The sequence below is a fragment of the Caloenas nicobarica genome, chromosome 13 (assembly GCF_036013445.1).
Source record: "Caloenas nicobarica isolate bCalNic1 chromosome 13, bCalNic1.hap1, whole genome shotgun sequence".
NCBI lineage: Eukaryota > Metazoa > Chordata > Aves > Columbiformes > Columbidae > Caloenas > Caloenas nicobarica.
In genome coordinates, this window is record NC_088257.1 from 11,781,270 (window position 1) to 11,798,977 (window position 17,708).

Consider the following 17,708-nt stretch of genomic DNA (forward strand, 5'->3'; position numbering starts at 1 on the left):
TCAGGAATTAGGGCCTAAATCCTCAAAGATATTTTAATGGATTTTGCCCTCCTGAAAGTCAGGACTTAGGTGGTTTGACAAAAATGTACAGGCTTCAACACATGCTTCTGCTTCTTTCCAGACCTGGGGACTTACACTGTAAGCAGTCCAGAACTAGGACTTGAATTTTATTTCCTAAGGTTCTGTGACAACATCTAGCACATCTTGCAGTACTAGGGAAATACTTTCAAAATGAACTATAAAAATCTGTATTCTAAAACTCTAATTAGATGCTTAACATCCACTTATAAAACCAGTTACCAATTGCTCTCTGAAGTATCAGATACACTGCAGTTAAACTTCTAAATAATTTAAGCTGCCTTGGTTTAATCTGCAGATCCCTGAGGGCTTGTGCCCTGTGGTTCTGCCTGCTGCATAGCAGGTCCAAATCAATTTTATTGTCAGAAAACTCCACTGCAAGAGATGTACCAGGTGCACTGAATAAAAGGCCTCTGATGATCACAGGCACGAAAGAAAGGGAGTTTTGTGGAGGAGGTGCTGTCTGAAGCTCCTGGCTCCCGTGTCCTTTCATGTTCATGAGATGTGGCAGCAGGACTCTGTCAACCACAGCACCTCAAACTGCCTCCACGCCAGCGCTGCCACTGCTGCTGCTGCAGCCCGGGTCCAGGTGCAGGTGTGGGGCTTAGAGAGCGACTCATCTCTGGTGCAACAGCCGTTTGCTGTGTTCCCTGGCCGGACATCGCCACGTGTGAGCACAGACAGCTGGCATCTCTAGGACTCTGAACTTGCAATTCCTTCTTTTACTAAAAACATCTGTCATCAGAGAGGAAGGTGAGGATGGCCCTGATACATGGTGCATAGCTGCCTCCTGCAGCCAAGGCTTTCTATGTTGATATATTGCAACAAAATAAATACAAATAAATAATTAAATAATCAAATAAATAAACAATTAAATAATGGAATACTAAAGCAGTTCTTTCAATAAGTCACTTTCCAAATAAATTAACACATGAAACAGCAACTGCCATCATCTGACATTGCAATTCATATCGAGTCAATAATAAATAAATAAATAAATAAATAGATGCACTTCAAGAATATGCAGAACTTACAATAATAGCTGACAGCATTGTATCAAAATACATGTTAATATAACATGGTGTATGCCAAAGGCGTTACTCAAATCTGGAGAACTTAAAAGAGCTGCCAAAATCAGGACTGTATTAATCTCTTACAAAAAAGAAATGTTATGGCTTCTTAATAAACTCAAATGCAGATTTTTCTTCTAACTGTGCTTATGTTCTTGTGGTAATTCATTCTTTGCTTTCTTTAGGAGCCTTGTGCCATTCTTCTATAATCTCTTACTGGTTATCTGTAAAATAAGATAAAGGAAATTTACATAAGAATTATCTTTATTTTCCTCAGACCTAGATTTTTAGTCAATTTCTCAATAAAGCTTTGCTGGTTTGAGCCATCTAGTGAAACGCCAGCACTCAGTTTCTCTACAGGACTCAGACCCAGGGAATGCAAGACTCAGGAGTTCCCGTGTCTGATGGGTGTGAGGGATTCAACTTCAGCTAATAAGAGTCAAGTACCTATCCAGCTATGGCCCTTTTGAAAATTCCTTTCAGTTCTCATTGGTATCTATAAATGCCCCTGTAGCAATGAAGTCTGGATCCACAGAACAGTGTGATCTCATTTCAAGTGTTTCAACAGGGCTACAAGTTTACAACTTTTCTACCGTGTGACTCAGGAAACTTGGAGGCCAGAGAGATTTGCATCTACATGTGACTGGAAAAAAAAAATTACAAAAAAGAAGAGAGGAAGAAGATTTAAAAAATCTGCATAATTATTTTTGGTGTTGATCTAAAGGAGGCTATTTCCATATTTAGAAATATGTTCAGACCTGGAAAGCTGGGCTGAGAGTAGTTTAGAGCTGTCAGAGAACGCTAATCAATTCACGGAATAAGAAAACATCCATTCTTAGCACTAGCAGAAGCTGCTAAGAACTTTTCTTTCTAATAGCAAGTATCTCCTCCTCTTTCTCTCCCTCATTCCCTTTGTCATTTTACTGGTGATACTTGGCTGTGTATGGATTGTCTGCTGTATTTGGATGCTCAACATTCATTCACAAGCTATCAATGGACGGAAAGGGGCAAAATCAGCAAGGGTTACACTAGCAATGGCAAAATGCTCGTGTATTTCTTAAAGAATATTTTATAATTGCTTAGTTAGGTAGAACCCTACCCATGTCTATGAACCTACATCCATTGTTTCACTCTGATTTAAATGGATTATAATTGTTTCCTCATTATTTTTTTACAAGAATAATCATTTAGGCAGCCCAATACATTTATATGTTTATCCTCTTACAGATATTTCATGAAAAAATATTCAGGAGACAAAAATGGTTATGAGGAAATGTGAAATAAATTAATATTTAAGAAGCAGAAGAAGTGCACAGAGTCCTTACTCTTCTGGGTAAGGAATCATCCCTGCTCCTCTGGTAGAAGGTTCTTCAAGTCTTACCTGCAAAGTGAAGACCACTCACTCCAGGATGAGTTGTAATAGCGATCCCTGGCCTGCACAGAGATCTTGATTTCTGGCCCAGCCGCTGGAATCTGAATCGACTGCTCATCAGCCTCATAGACCTATGGACAGGGCACAGCTCCATCAGCGAGTTGTAAAGGTCAAGCAGATCATACAATAATGTGCTAGATGGATTGCAACAAGAACATGTAACTCAAAAATCCCCACTGGTAGTCTGGTGTTTCAAAGGCACCAGTTTTCACCCTCAGATACCAAAGTTGTGAGGACTTGTGAGAACTGGAGCCTCAGTAGAAGCAAACTAAAAAGCCCACTTTCCATTGAAATTAGTGTTGTAAAGTGACCCAAACCCCAAACTGAAACAGTCATTAAAACAACGGGTTTATTTGTTTATCTGGGTTTTCTCTTTTTTTGTTCTGCTCCTAGAGCAGGAACCCTAAAAGACAGAAGTCACTGCTTTTCCGTATCATTGAAATTTCCACCAAGGACCTGTGGCTGATACAAGAAGCACTGTGCAGCTGGCCAGTTTCTCCACCTAAGGGACTGTACAAGACAACCCTACTCAAATCAAGAAGTCAGCACTAGGGGAATGGCCCCATCTGCTGGTACAGGCTTGCGTATTTTTTTCACATTAAAAAGACATCAGCTAGTGTGTTTGGTTTAATCTGTCGACAAACTGGAATGATCATTACATTTGTTTACTTGTCTGATTGCTGGACCAAGGAAGAGCAGCACTGCAGTCAAGGACCTGCACTGTGGTCAACTGGTTTGTGTATTTATTTCCACTTCCACTGCTGATTTCTTTGCCAACCTAGGCAAATCGCCATACTCCTGCTGTGTATCCTTTAGTGTATCCGTGAGCATTAGTACAGGAAGCAAAACCATTTTGTGATTTAAAGCTAATACAGAGTAGCAATGTTTAATTAACAATTAGCTAATAAGTTGAAAGTGAGTGGGAAAGACTGTAGCCTTCACCAGTCTCCACAGAAATGCTGCCAAATGAGTAATGGATTCCTTATTTTCCAATTCAGCTCTAAAGAAAGTCTGAGCTACCCAGGTACAAGCAACATACAAGGAAATCAATGCAACAGATTCTAGATTTCTTGATTTGGAAATGGGGATTTTCCTGCATTAGGACCCATACAGCCTACTAATGAATTAGTAAACACATTCCTCACACTAGCACAGCTATGCAATGCTGGGCATGACTTTATCTCCCCAGTTACATCAAGGTTGCATCCACCACAGAGTGTGTTGTCTGGATCTTACTGCTCATGGAACTGGGGAGGAAGACTTTTTCCGCCAAAATAAAACCTTGTCACATTTAAGTTTCAGCATTTTTTTTTAAATTCTAGTCCATAATTCTTGCATACTAAGCTTATATTATTTATATCGTCTGTTCAAGCAAGAAAATCATGTTTCAAATGTATCTCTACCCAGATTTTGTGTTCCTCTGTACTTTCAGCTTTGACCCTGAAAGTCAAAGGGAAGTAGGACTTCGGTGTGCTCCATGTTCTGGGATATGTCCAGGTCACTGTTCCATTTGTGGCCACATACTGACATTGGGGTGGGTCTGGTTTTACTGCAGGAGAAAATATAGAAGGAGTTCGCATTAGCAGCCTAATATCAGAAGTTGATGTACTGCTGCTGATAGTTTTATAGGAATCAGCTTCAGGGCTCTGTGAGACACAGAGGAATAACTTCGACTCTTGCTAACTGTTAAGGCATTTAGCAAAACATCTGTTTTTCTAGGATGTTCCTTCATTTTCCTGTGCCCTGTGGCATCATGGTCACAACTGGTCTTCTTACTTCCTGCCAGTTCCTATTAACCTGCCCTGGATGCCCATCTGTAAGAATGGATCAGGAGGGAAGCATACACAGCACCAACCATTCTCGGAGTAAATCTGCAGTTCTCAGAGAAGAGCCAGTTGGGTTATTGGTTATTGTCTGACTTCTCCCACATACTCCTTCCAAAACATGTCCATGTGATAGCAGGGAGGGCTACAGGAACTTCTGTGAGATGTGGGGGTGAGGGGGTTGGAGGTCACAAGCTAGGGACATGTTGCTTCTTCACTTCCTCATCCTCTCCTGGACTGCTGCTATGATTTGTTTTCCCCTGTTCCTGTAACTGGGGGCTTGATAGAGATTTACAGTAGAATAGGGCAGGGATTCCCAAGCTCGGTTTGATCAGCCACAGTTAGTTCCACTGTCAGCAGCAAGAATAAAGCTAAGAATTAATCATGATTCCTGGTCTACTCACTGATATCTCTGATGAAGAAGCTGCTGGTGTAGTTCTCATATTCCACCTCATCAATGACCTCCAGGAACATCTCAATTGGCTGGTGCTCTTCAGCAAATGGACAGTAATTTTCTTTTTGGCACTGAGCTGTGTATTCAGTCACTGATTCATCAGTGTGAGCTACAGGGCTGCTGCAGGTTACATCTCCTTGAGAACTGAATACAGAACAGAGAAAAGTACTGGAAATGCTGGTTTGTTCTGAGAATTTGTTGAAACAACAATAACATGTAGTTGGTAAGGTAATGTTTTACTGTTGCCTATATCATTTTATGGCTACGGTTCAACAGATGCAGAAACAGTTCAGTGGTAGTGCTGTATTACATATTAATGTAAAATCACAAAAGCCCCCCTTCCTTAGCAGAAGGAATTAGTGTTTAAACCTAAACGAGGATATCTCTTCTATTATCACGCCACTGTCCCATGACAAGCTCTGGTATCTTACTTTGTTCCTTAGTCCTTTCTAAAACCTTGATGGACGAAATAAGGAAATGTTAAAATATATCCATTGAGAAAAAAAATAACAAAAGCCATCTATAAAGTACTACCTGGATCTGGTTCTATTTTTGCATTCAGCAAAATAAAACTCTTTGCAGTTGTTTCTTCTTTAACAAACTGAAGTGACCTTCGCTTAAGCACTCCATGTTTTGGAGAAAGCCCCAAGAGTGGTGGGAGGTAGGAAATCCCCACGAGGTTCCCCTCACATATTTCCCTCACAGGTTTCTGCAGTGTTCCTCAACAGAGACTTGTCAGTGGACATGTGGCTTTTGTCGTGGGTGCAGCCTCTCACTCCCTTGATTCCACTGGATCTGCTGCCAAGGGACTCAGCGCTGTGATTGTTTCTGCTTTTGGCCCAACTTCCCCTCTCTCCCCTGCACAAACTGTTTTTGCTATTGCTTAAGTTATTCTGTGGCTATACTGCAGCAGCTCTAACAGGCCAATGAGGGACTGTTCCATTTTCAAGTCTTTATTAGTTTCTGAGCAATTTCCATACCCTTACTAGTTAAGTTAGTCTCAGTCATGGCTTAAAACATTTTGCAGATGTTCAGGCTCTGGAAGTGGGATTCATCAGACAGTGGGATGTCCTCAATAGCCTAAAATCCAAGGTTTCCTACACAGAGTAACATAAAGGGCTGTTCTGGCCTTGCTCTGAGGTTGTTAAGGAAAGTACAAGCTTTTACCCTTTTAGACTTGTGATTGTGAACTTCACATTTGGACTCTCATTTTCTGTCATCCACGAACATTTGAAAATTCCAGAGTAGTTCTTTGCCTCACATTTTAAAAATGTCCTGTTTGGCTCTAGATGGCAAAAGAAAGAAAACATGGTTTATTTACACTTTTTGCCAAAATGTTGAAAGCAGAGAGAAAACAGTAATTCAAGAGACTCCCATCTACTTTGGCAGGTGGGTACACAGACACAGCCTCATACTGCCCCTTGGGCAGCCACCTGCAGTTAAAAAGCCATATAAGCATCATTAGTGGCTGAAGGCTGGTTTACACGGCACCACATTAACCACATCTATGTGGCCATTGAGAGGAGCTAGAACATACCTGAGCTGCTGCAGGCAGCAATACAGAACAATCCATTGTTCCTTTCACAAAGAAACATTGCAGGTATTCAGCTGGCAAACCTCTGCATTTGTTACCCCAGGCAGTGGATAATTCAACATCTTCACACACTGGGGCACTTGATGGAGAATGTTTCCAGTGTAAGAAGTGAATGAGGCCTCAGTATAGGTACGTATTTCGTTTCTGCTGCCCAGCACTGCAGACTCCCAACAACTCTATATTGTACCCTAGATGTAGCTGACCAGCAGACCAGCCCACTGCATCTGATATGTGGCTCCAGGAGCCAGGCAAAAAAACCATGGAAATTCATAAGTTCCTGGCACTACAACAAGAGACCGCAATATGAGACATAGATGAGTGAGGTTCATGCAGAAAAGGCAAAACATCACAGGTTTGTCCCAGTGGGTTAATTGTGAATGGAGAAGCCCAAATGACAGCACTTAAAATCTAGGTCAGTCCCTGGTTCTGTCAAATTGTGTAGCCCTGGTTTTGCAGACCCTCTCCTGAGTGCTGGGTCTGTGAGATGGAGGCAAAGCAAGCAAATTGCTCTCTCATCAGAAAAGTAGTGATACAGTGTTGATTGAATCCTGTATTTAATCATTCCTACCATCAATCTGTCCTATAGGTCTATAGAGTCCTAAATTAATCCCCTGGCAACCAGTGCTGCTCATCAGTTGCACCATATACACACCCACAAGAGTAGGAATTTGCTTTCACTGTCAGTAAAGCATTTGAGGTGGACCCATTTTAAAGGGGATATTTCTGATGCATAGCTCCAGAGAGCTCCCTCTGGTCCTCACAAAGCTCCAATGCACAAAGCTGAGCAAGATATCGCACATCATATTATGACCATACCTTCAAAGCTTCTCAGCAGTGACCTTATCATTTGCCCATTGGAGTCTACTTTAGTTATGAGGAAGAACTCATAGCTGATGATTTCATGGGTATCAGCTCTCAGACAGGTGTAGTTGCCAGCATCTGGGAATTCTTTCACTTCAGCAATAAGAGTCTTTCCAGTTCCCTTCAGTTCTGTGCCCTTTTTCCAGTAAACTGGCAGTGCTTCATCAGGTGTGTTACAGGTGAGCTCCACTCTTTTAGCTGGTGTCACATCATTCCACTCTGATTCTATGACGTACACTAAACATGGCAGAGAAAGACATGTTAGCAGCTACTCAACAGTGCGAAGATTGAACTAAGCCCTTTTTTCAGCTCTAGTCTCCAGAAAAACTGCTAACCAGTCTCTGGCTTTCTTGCCCAAGGCATCACCATCACCTGGAAATCTTTACAATAAGAGGTTCGACTTCAAATTTTATAGCGTATCTAGAACATGCTGATCAATAGGGATGACATTTTAATGGAAAAAGTGATTTTTTTTCCATGTTCCCAGAGAATCTTACAGTGGTTCATAACTGTGGGAAGTAGGCAGGTATCTTTGTTTTAAAGGTGAGGATTCCAGGACACACTGAGCCCAAGTATTCCTCCTGCATGTGGGCTACGGCCTTTGCTCCCAGAAAGGCAGGTAAAATCATAGAATCATAGAACCATTTCAGTCGGAAAAGACCATCAGGATCATCGAATCCAACCATAACTTATCTCTAGCACTAAACCATGTCGCAAAGAACCTTGTCTAAATGCCTTTTAAACCCCTCCTGGAAGGGTGACTCCACCACTGCCCTGGGCAGCCTGTTCTGATGCCTGACAACCTTTCCATGAAGAATTTTTTCCTAATATCCAATCTAAACCTCCCCTGGCACAACTTTAAGCCATTTCCCCTTGTCCTATCACTCCGTATTCGGGCGTTTCCTATGGTGCAAAGCTGTGATGCTTTGCCCTCTTCAGCGTCAAAGGTCAATGAGTGAGCAACGGGAAGGAGGGGAGCTCTGAGGAAGTGGTTTGTATTTGCCTGTAGCTGATGTTGTTTTCCATTTTCTGCAGGGAACACTGTACTCCTTCACCCTGGTCCTAGTGGAACAATTACTAGGAGACGGAGGATCTCTGAGCTATGGCAGAGGTAAGTGGACTGCAGCAGGGAGATGTGGTCTTCTAAATGCCACCTTGTAACTCTGAAGTGCCCTGCTGGCCTTTTCAAATTAGAAGACACACCACATCACAAAACAACTGGGAACAATTCAATTAAAGAAACATTATCTTCTCTTGTCTCTTTGCTGTGGTTGACTGAAGAACTTTCACCTACACTTCTGTGTGGCAACAGTTCTACAGTTTAACTGTCATTGCTCAGATACGCTACTGCTGTCACAGGCTCCCCAACCCCTTAGAGACTTTTCTACATGCAAGAAGTGGCAAAAATTTGTTTCTTAGTGTGTCAACACCACAGCAAGCACTCAGCTCAGGAAATCAGAGTTACAGTGAGCTCTAAGACCTTTTCACCAGAGCATTTCACTACCAGAACAAGAGCTTTAAGACTTTATCACAAAGAAGAAACACTAAGAAATACATGTCAAAAGCTGAATCCAAAATGGCAGAAAATATGCAGCTCTAGGAAGCTTGGAAGTTTACCAAACTGCTTATGGACATTGGAAGCACAGGCAAGGTAAATCTTACAGACTTCAAATACAGAGATTATTATCAGTACTGACAAACATATTTGCAGTTTTCAGCACCATGGTATGTCTCAGGGAACCCACAGGATAAACCATTATAATGTAAAAATATGGGGAACTGTAATTGAATTACTTTTTACAAATAAAACACAATCAGATTGAGAATGCTTTTCTCATGTTGACTAGGGTCTTTCTTTTTAGATAATTGTATTGATGACAGCCTGGATTATAGAGCTACACTGGGTGAATAAGAACAGCAAATTTGATTATCTGAATTTAGCCCAATTTTCTGGTAAGTTATTTAAGAGATTTGTTTGTTTATTACTGACTCTGTATTTTTACAAGTGTATTTGCATTTGTTTACCAGAAGAGCTGGAAAAACTATTTCTAGGTTTTACTGTGAAATATTCTGTTTGACAATTAATTCTTCACTTGTTTGTTTGTGGACTGTTATCTAAGTCACAAGATACTGTTTCTGCTTCCAGACTGCATGACTGAAACTTTTGAAACAAGAGAAGAAGGAATAGGAAATAAGACAGTTTATAATGCAAATACTTAGAATGGCCGTTGTATGACATTTTAGGACTTCTGACTATTTCTTCCATTAAAACCAATTAGTTGTCTAGTTATTCACAAGAAAGTAGGAAGAACCTTGCCCTAAGGTACTGTAGTCAACAAATTCCTTGCTTGTGGACACAAGTGTAATGCTGAAATACCCTTGTGTCCTACAGTCAGCTGTAGGTCTCAGTAAGTGAAGACTGCTTACCATTTTCCCTCAGTTTCCACTGTGCTTCCAGAAGGGCAGCAAAGGAAAATAATGAAAGTAAGGCAAATAGGAGGTGAGACATCTGTAAGGAAAAAAATACATTACTAAAGTTCATTGAGGATTGTTGAGTGTGTACTGAAATCGAGCTCAACGCTAGACAGGATAATAAGAAGACAGAGTCAGTTCCAGCGAGCTAAGAAACATTCTCCCATTCTAAGAACTCTTAGACTACACAAAAATTGAATATCAGGTTTGTACTGGAGCTCAAGCCAAGATTTTGATCCGCTTGTTATTCACACTACAAACCAGTTCAGAGAAGAAATCACAGAACTTAGAGGAAAATTGTTGTGTGCATAGGTCTTATATGGTCAGGAGAACAGAAGCATTCTCGAGTCCCTCAGTTAAATATTCCTCATGCAAGAAAGGTCCTGCTGATGCCAGTGAGGCTGGTTCCATGAACAAGGCATTGGACTAAGGGGTCAATGGACATTAAATTCCAGTCATACAAAGCTTATAATTATATTCCTTGGTTTAAGTGTGTCAGTAGTCCTGTTAAAACAAAGGATTGCAAATAAAATTAAGGACCTGCTGAAGTGTTTTGCTGGACTGTAGTCTTCACTATCTCTGTGAGAACAAGTGACAGCAGTGTCAATAATGGAGTGTCGAGCTGACATCAATACTGACACTTGCCTGAATGGTACTAGTTCTAGGATCCACCTGAGGTTGCCTGGGCTAATTAACTTTGCAAGCAATTTCAGCCAAAATTCCTACTGGATTCAGTGCCACAGCTGTATTTGCAGAAATGGCTGGATATGCATATCATTGTTGCTGTGTTCATTTGAGACATATACGTATATCTCACTTGAGAATATAGAAGTATGTAGCTGTATATATAATATATACATGTATATCTGTCCTGAATTCAAAATACAGCTAGAGCAAACACGAAATGCAAAATGTATTTGCCAAATATTGTAGTAACCACTGGGCACATAAAAACTTTAATGACAGTTATTTAGATGCACTTTCAGAGCTTTTTCAGCTGGAGAGTAAACCAAATTAATAGGAATATGACTTAGAAAAATAGACTGGTGAATATACCTTTCAAAGTCTATTCTTACTACAGTGAGAATCTGAAAGCACAAGAAAAACACAAAATTAAGTGTTGTGGTTTTGTGTTTGTTGTTTGTTTTGTTTGTTTTTCCTTTCCAAACCAGTTTTTTCAGTGAAAGGAGAGTAGTCCTGATTTCTTCTCATGTGATACAAAACATTTTCCTGTGGGTTCATGGAGGAAGAGTATGTGTGTATTTCTACGTGTGCTAAATTGGTTACTCACTGGCAGCGTGTGCTATTATTAGCAGTCCTTAATCTTGATCAGGAGCCAGCTGTCTCTGAACCAATGCCAAGAAAACGTGCCATCTGATTTTGTACATCACACAGCACAGCTGTTAATGGGATCAGAAGCTACAAGTACAGTAACAGAGACAGTATGTAGGAGAGGAACCAGCTCACATTGCATCTGTACTCAGAGAGGCAGAAGCCTCAGTGAAAAGCCAGATTCCATCAGGCAGCCTATCAGCAGCATATTGCTTCACTAAAAGGTGAACATTCTTAGCTCTTGATGATTTCCTGCTGCAGGCAGGATTATCTGTAATTTGTGACAGAAAAATGCATTTTCCAACTTTCTGAAAGATACTACTTTCTTTCATTGTAACAAGGCATTCACTATGATGCCTCATAAAATCAATATCTGAAATATCAACTAAAACTTGGAGAAGGAGAAGGGTCTAAAACACGCCTTCTTTTCCATATCAGTCTTTCATCAGAACTGAAACCTTGAAAACAGAAAAGTTTCTCCCGGTTTTAGGGAGAAGCTTTACAATTCAAGTTTTTGATGAAAATGTTAACAACTTTCATGGAAAATTATTCCATTTTGAGATGGGGGGAGAACACTCCCTCTCTCCCATCTCAAAATAGTACCAAAAACCTAATCAGAAATAAACTCAGCTTCTGAACGTCACTAATCAGTCCAGCTGCCCAAGCATTTCGCAGACAAGGAGAGTGTACCCACACCATATGCTGTCTGTGATCCAGAGCAGGAGCTGCTGTAGACCAGCACAGACCCCTTCACTGAGAGACGCAGAATAATTTATGTCAGAAAGGACCTGAGGACGATGTCCGGACCAGCCCCAGCTCGAGTCAGGGCCAAGTCAATCATAATACTTTTTTTTTTTTAAAATCAGAGAACAGTCTGATCATAAATACACATTTGCCAATGCACACACCCCAGCAACATGAACACTAGTAAGATACAAAAGATTATTACTTTATAACGTTAGCTAGTCTGCCAGCTAGATAACAATTCTATGAGCTATATAATATATACACTATGTGCTTAACTTCAGGCACATACGGATATAAATACCCTTCTGAGAAAAATGTCACGACAACTACTTAAATACACTTTAAAATAAATAATTTTAAGTTTTAATTAGTTTCGCCTGAAGCAGCTGGTACCAGCCTTGTGTCACCCCAGTGTTAGAGAAGAAAGGAATTCTCACCTTTTCCTGTGCTGGCTGTCAGCTGAAGTTGCCAGGCAGGTTGGGTTTGTGATCTGAAGGAAGCTGGCTCCCTTATAAATACTTGTAAACTCTGAAAGGAAAGGGATGCTCCATTTCACCGCAATACCACAGAATTGCAACACGTGGCTTGAGTTCCTTTTTTACATAGTGGCAGAGCTAAAGCAAAAAAAAAATGTTTGGGACTCTCAGGTAAACTTTAAAGAGGAAATGAGATTATGAGATTGTTACAATGACCTTTATCATATGCCAGAGGCATTTCCTTTCCTGTCTGATTTTCTTTCTCATAATGCCCATTCATCTTCTGAGGAAGAGTAAATACAGGCTAAATAAACTTCCAAAACTGTCTGATGGGAAATATATTATGAAGACAGAAAGAGAAAGTTAAATTAACTGTTTCTACAAGGTAAGCATGAAAGAGGTAATTACATGAAATAAAATCGCAGCTACCACATCAATCAGAAGTACAGCTAAGAGAGAATTAATTTTTAATTGTTGTTTTAGAATTGTATTTATTCTAAAAATTAAGACTTAGTTCAACAACAAAAAAAAAAATTAGTTCTGGCTTAGAGCAAAAATCCTGAGATTGTAACATTATTTTATGTTACGGTTTTAAATATAACTTATTGTTTTTTCTTTATAAACTGATGTTCCTTTTAGACATGTACTCCAGCATAAGAAAAGCCCCATTCGTAACATATACTTTGAAAATGAGGAAAAAGTTTCTATTGTTTTTTCAATTATTTGTGAAATAGAAAACAATTCACTTTGTCAGGCAAACCAAAACAGTAGTTCTAACTGTTCCAAACCTGAATAAGATGACTGAAAAGTTACAAGCAAGAACAAAAACATTGCTTATAAAGCAAAAAAAAAAAGTTTTAAACTCAACCAGATATGCTGTAGGAATTCATAAAGAGGCACAACTCTACACACTGCTTTCTAGTGACAGGAGGATTCTCACAGCCTGGAGATCACAGCTGTAATGTAATACAGCAATGAAATGACAGTGCCTGTCCCTTTTGCTGTACGCAGTAGTCTTTTAGAAGTCCTTCACACATATAAAACAACACAAGCATATGCAGTATGCTACCTATTTGGTGCCCGCAAATATGGCAAGAACATAAAACGAAAGGAGGAACAACCCAAATTAGCAGTGAGACAAACTTATTATGAACCCCAGCAGTTCCCAGTGAATGGAGTTCCTGTTTATTGTCACACATCTGGGAGGCACAACAGCAGAGAGGGTGGCATGCTCATTTGAATGAGGGTATTTTGAGGGCTCTGGATTAACCATGCTGAAAGCTTTACACAAATGTACAGTATTACCAGTGGAATCTTTTTCTCTCCTAGCCATCCTCTTCAAAGAAACCCTGCTTAAGTGGGATCACATACACCTGTGGCAAGGGAGGTTTAACTCCATCGCATCTGACAAAACACAAAACTAGAGCATCGCAATCTCAGATAGGCCTAACAACTTCCCTGCTGCGTCCAGTGTACCCAACCTGTTAGTCAGATGTCAGGTCCAGACTCTCCTTTGCCAGAGCTCAGAGCCAGAGCTGGGCAAGGGCAGAGCGCCAGGGCTGCGGCTGCCAGCGTGGCTTCTGAAGAGGGTTTGAAATGGGAGGTCCGTCAGAGGAAAAACCCCTCCCTTCCCATATGCTGTACTGAATCTGGATCAAAATGGTTTATTGATTTATTCGTGACACAGAATTGACCAGCAAACAGTGAACTGTTACTTAATACCTATACTGCTAATGAATACCTATACTTCTCTACTCTCCACTTATCCCCAAAAGCTCTAATCTCCCCCTCCCACACATACACATGGTATGACACCTACACATTGAGGATGTCTGGATTACAAGCACACATACCCTCTTTGCATCTGGCTGATGCCCGTCTTCCTCTCTTACATGATCATTGAGGACAAATGTCTTTTCAGGCAGTTTTGGGTCCTCCATTCACATACACTGTTTATATTCCCACTCCGATCTTCACAGCTGTTGTTATCCAGGTCATTTTGCCCAAGATAGCCCATGCCAACACTGACACTTCTGCTGTTGTTTCCCTGTTCAGAAAGATAAAATAGCAGTCTTAGAAAGCATGTTGAGAAAGATGTGGCAGAAGCAGGTGAGGCGCAGGCAAGTGAAAGATATTCAGCTGTTACAGGTGGGAAAATTGTCTACTTCTGATCCTGGTCCCTGACTACCTTTGAAATGCATGTCAGACGGAGGCTGGGCTGTGCACCATATTCCCATTCATCTGCATCTCCTCCCAGGGGACACCTTGCAATGAGAGCAGGGAGGAAGCCTCAGTGAACACCAACACATTTGCAGCCTCTGGGAAGAACTTAGGGCAGCTCCCCTTTCATAAATAGGAAAGAGCCCAGGCTGAATCAAGGTTGGGCAACACCTTGTTCCCATTTAAGACAATTTCCAATTTCCAAAATTCACTTTTGTGATAACACACAAGATCAACAGCGAGCCAGCAATGAACAGGAAAACTTGAGAGCTGCATTCAGTCACTGAGCAGATAAATAAGGGCACAAGTAACTTTACATACACGTTGGCTACTTCTTTCTCAACCCATCTTAGCTTGCTTGTTTGCTTATGTCAAATATCTATTATGGCTTTTCTTTTTTGACTGTAGTGTCACTAATGCATAGCTTAAACATCTGCTCAACTTGACGGTAGTCTTTAAATGCCTGCTCAGTTCTGAAACATGAATAGTTAATGATTAATACAAATAAATACACATGTTCAGAGTGTATGCTTGCACACACATGCATAAAACCTACGTAATTGCCTTAGCTCAGTCCTTGTTACAGGACAAATGGAGAAATACAGTATCCAAGCTTTAGGTCAAGGGTCCTAGATGGCAGATACAGAATGCAGACACATCTCTGTGGAACTTCCATGGTGGGATAGTTTGCTGTGATCCATCAGAGGAATTTTTATATATTAAAACATAGAGATTGTGAAAATATCTTTTGATGACAGTCTGATTTTCCACTATGAGCTCATACATTCTTAAGGGGAAATTTGGAGGAGAGCAGCTTCTCTCCCATCGTTTTATCCTACTTCCCCTATGACAATGAAAGAGAATGGTGGAAACTCTATGTCCATGTTTTGCTTTCCTCTAATGCAATGGAAACACTATTTTTTGGCAGAAATGGCCCATTTGAAAATGCTTTTCCATTTTTTTGAAGGACAGATGACTTTTTCTTCGTGGGATGACAGTTATTAGACCACAATCCTGGAAAAAAACTGCGTAACGTTAGTAAAAGGAAGATTTATATAAACTGTATTATTAGCATGATTTATCTATATGGAATTTCCTTCAGCATCTGGCTAGTTTTGCATGGATGTTGATCTGGAGATTAATGCCAAAGATCAAGTTTTATTACTGTTATTATTAATGTAGTAGCAGTGAGCAGGGAACTCTGTTCTTTATATATAATTCACTAAACTGTGATTTATGTGACTTCATCAGGAAATACTGTACAACATTGACATATCAATGATCTTTCCTAAAAAATTCAAGTTGCAAGCACTATGTGGAATCACTGAACCAAGATCACACCTTGAGAGAAATGCAAAACAACAGAGGGGAAAACTACATCCCACTTTTATTAAAAGTAAAAATAAATAAATAAAATAAAATTCTAAGCTTTATACAACAGTGATTCATTTGCATTGTGATACAACTAGAGCAGCCACCCAAGACAAGGAATTTGGGTATCTCTCCTTAGATGGAGAGGACAACAACAATTTCACCTCATTTGTGCTCCAAGCTGGTAGGCCATCTACTACCTCCAGAGCAGAATTTGCACAATAGATTATTGTGGCTTGACCTAATTAATTGGCCATTATCATGCTAATGTGGCTAATCAACTTTCAGATTAGAGCTCTCTTGTTCAGTGTGGGGCCGAATGGGGATATAAAACGCATGTAGACACAGAGCACGAGCTGGTGCTAAATGAGAGAAATGGAAAGAAGGGGTTGTCATCTCTTAGTCCTACTCCCTTCTTCCCCTGGAAACATCTGCCCAATCAACTTATAACTCACGTCACGCTGAGTGTCTCCACATTATAAATACAGCCTGCATTTAGAGACAATCTTAGAAGCAAAAAGAGAATGTGAGGACTGAGACAGTACTATCCTGCATAAAGCTAAAAAATAGCAAAAAGAGGTATGACATTTCAAAAGGGTTTTAAGAACCAAATAACATTTTCTACAGTAAATGACTTCAGAGAGTCAATGGCATTTGGGTACCTAAGCCTATGATACACTTTTGCAAATCTTCATAGTAATTCCAAAAATATGGAGAAGAAATACAAAAGAATCTCATATCTCTAAGATTCACTGCAGAACTGTAGAGATACTGAACAAAAGTTCCTCCCTCAGGACACACACATGAAGATGGTTCATTGCATTTTTCAAGTGCAGTGCAATGCGATGCTTCCTACCGCATCAGTCTGCTGTTTCCATCATAAATCTGTTCTTTACATTTGATAGATCTGATGTGCTACACTCAACTGTAGGACCTAGATAGAAGTTGCTCTCTTTACGTCAAGTTCACTCATTTCTTGAGTGTGGTGTTGCAACTATTTGAAATCCACTGTCACCATTGCTTAGGCCAGGATATAGTGCTGGGGTGGGGGAAATAACATATCAAACTGAAAGCAAAGGGAAAAACCCGGTAGTAACTTATTGACTTAAATTCAAGCAGCATTTTCTTGTTTGTCAGGCAACTTGTATACAAAGGAGGCTGGACACTTGATTTCTTTGCATTTCTAAAATTGCATAGAGCATTTCTTCAGGTATTCACAACACATTAGCAACAAGCAAGGGTAAAACCCTTGGGCAACAAATTCAGTAGTTGAGTATTCTGTGCACAGAACCTCAGGACGTATTTGTGATCTGTATGACACTAACAGAAATTTCAGCTGACTTAAGACATGACAGGGAAGGTACGTAGGCAGGTAGGTACATAGATGGATTGGTCACAGTTTTCAGAGCCAGCAATTGTTAGCGACAGATGTGTGATGGGGACAGATAGTCTTTTAAAACTCAGAATCACACTGTTGGACTGGGATGAACAACTCTACAGGAAACAACAGTAGCTTTTCTACATAAGCCTGAAGGTAACAAAGGAGGCCACAACCAATGTAGTCCCTCACAGTACCTTAAGCCATAAGAACATCCCTGGAAAAGTCTGTATTTTCTTTACCAAAAGCCAGTTAACACATAAGACTTCTCTGTTGGTGTTAGGATCAGGCAATGTAGGAAAACCATTCCAATGCAGACAATTACTAGAGAGCATGTATTGAACAGTCTGGAAAAGGCTTTGATGCTCTCATACCGCTCTTCAGTTATTCCTTGGCCACA

At 40.4% G+C, this 17,708-nt stretch overlaps 1 protein-coding gene across 1 annotated transcript; it reads right to left on the reverse strand.

Moving 5' to 3' along the window:
* Positions 1–2,525: 2,525 nt before the first annotated feature.
* On the reverse strand, positions 2,526–9,821 carry IL12B (interleukin 12B). Its single transcript, XM_065644359.1, has 6 exons — positions 9,740–9,821; positions 7,268–7,549; positions 6,025–6,142; positions 4,808–5,001; positions 3,984–4,129; positions 2,526–2,651 (listed from the first exon to the last, which is right to left on the reverse strand). The coding sequence occupies exons 1-6, from the start codon at positions 9,819–9,821 to the stop codon at positions 2,526–2,528; spliced, it is 948 nt and encodes a 315-aa protein (XP_065500431.1).
* Positions 9,822–17,708: the final 7,887 nt, after the last annotated feature.

Excerpts from the sequence above, each read along its gene's own strand:
- IL12B (XM_065644359.1), bottom strand. The coding sequence starts at position 9,821 with ATGTCTCACCTCCTATTTGCCTTACTTTCATTATTTTCCTTTGCTGCC. Across the intron at positions 4,130-4,807 it reads CTTCTTCATCAGAGATATCA|TAAAACCAGACCCACCCCAA; the intron begins GTGAGTAGACCA and ends TTTCTCCTGCAG. Across the intron at positions 2,652-3,983 it reads CAGAGGAACACAAAATCTGG|GTCTATGAGGCTGATGAGCA; the intron begins GTAGAGATACAT and ends CCCTGTCCATAG.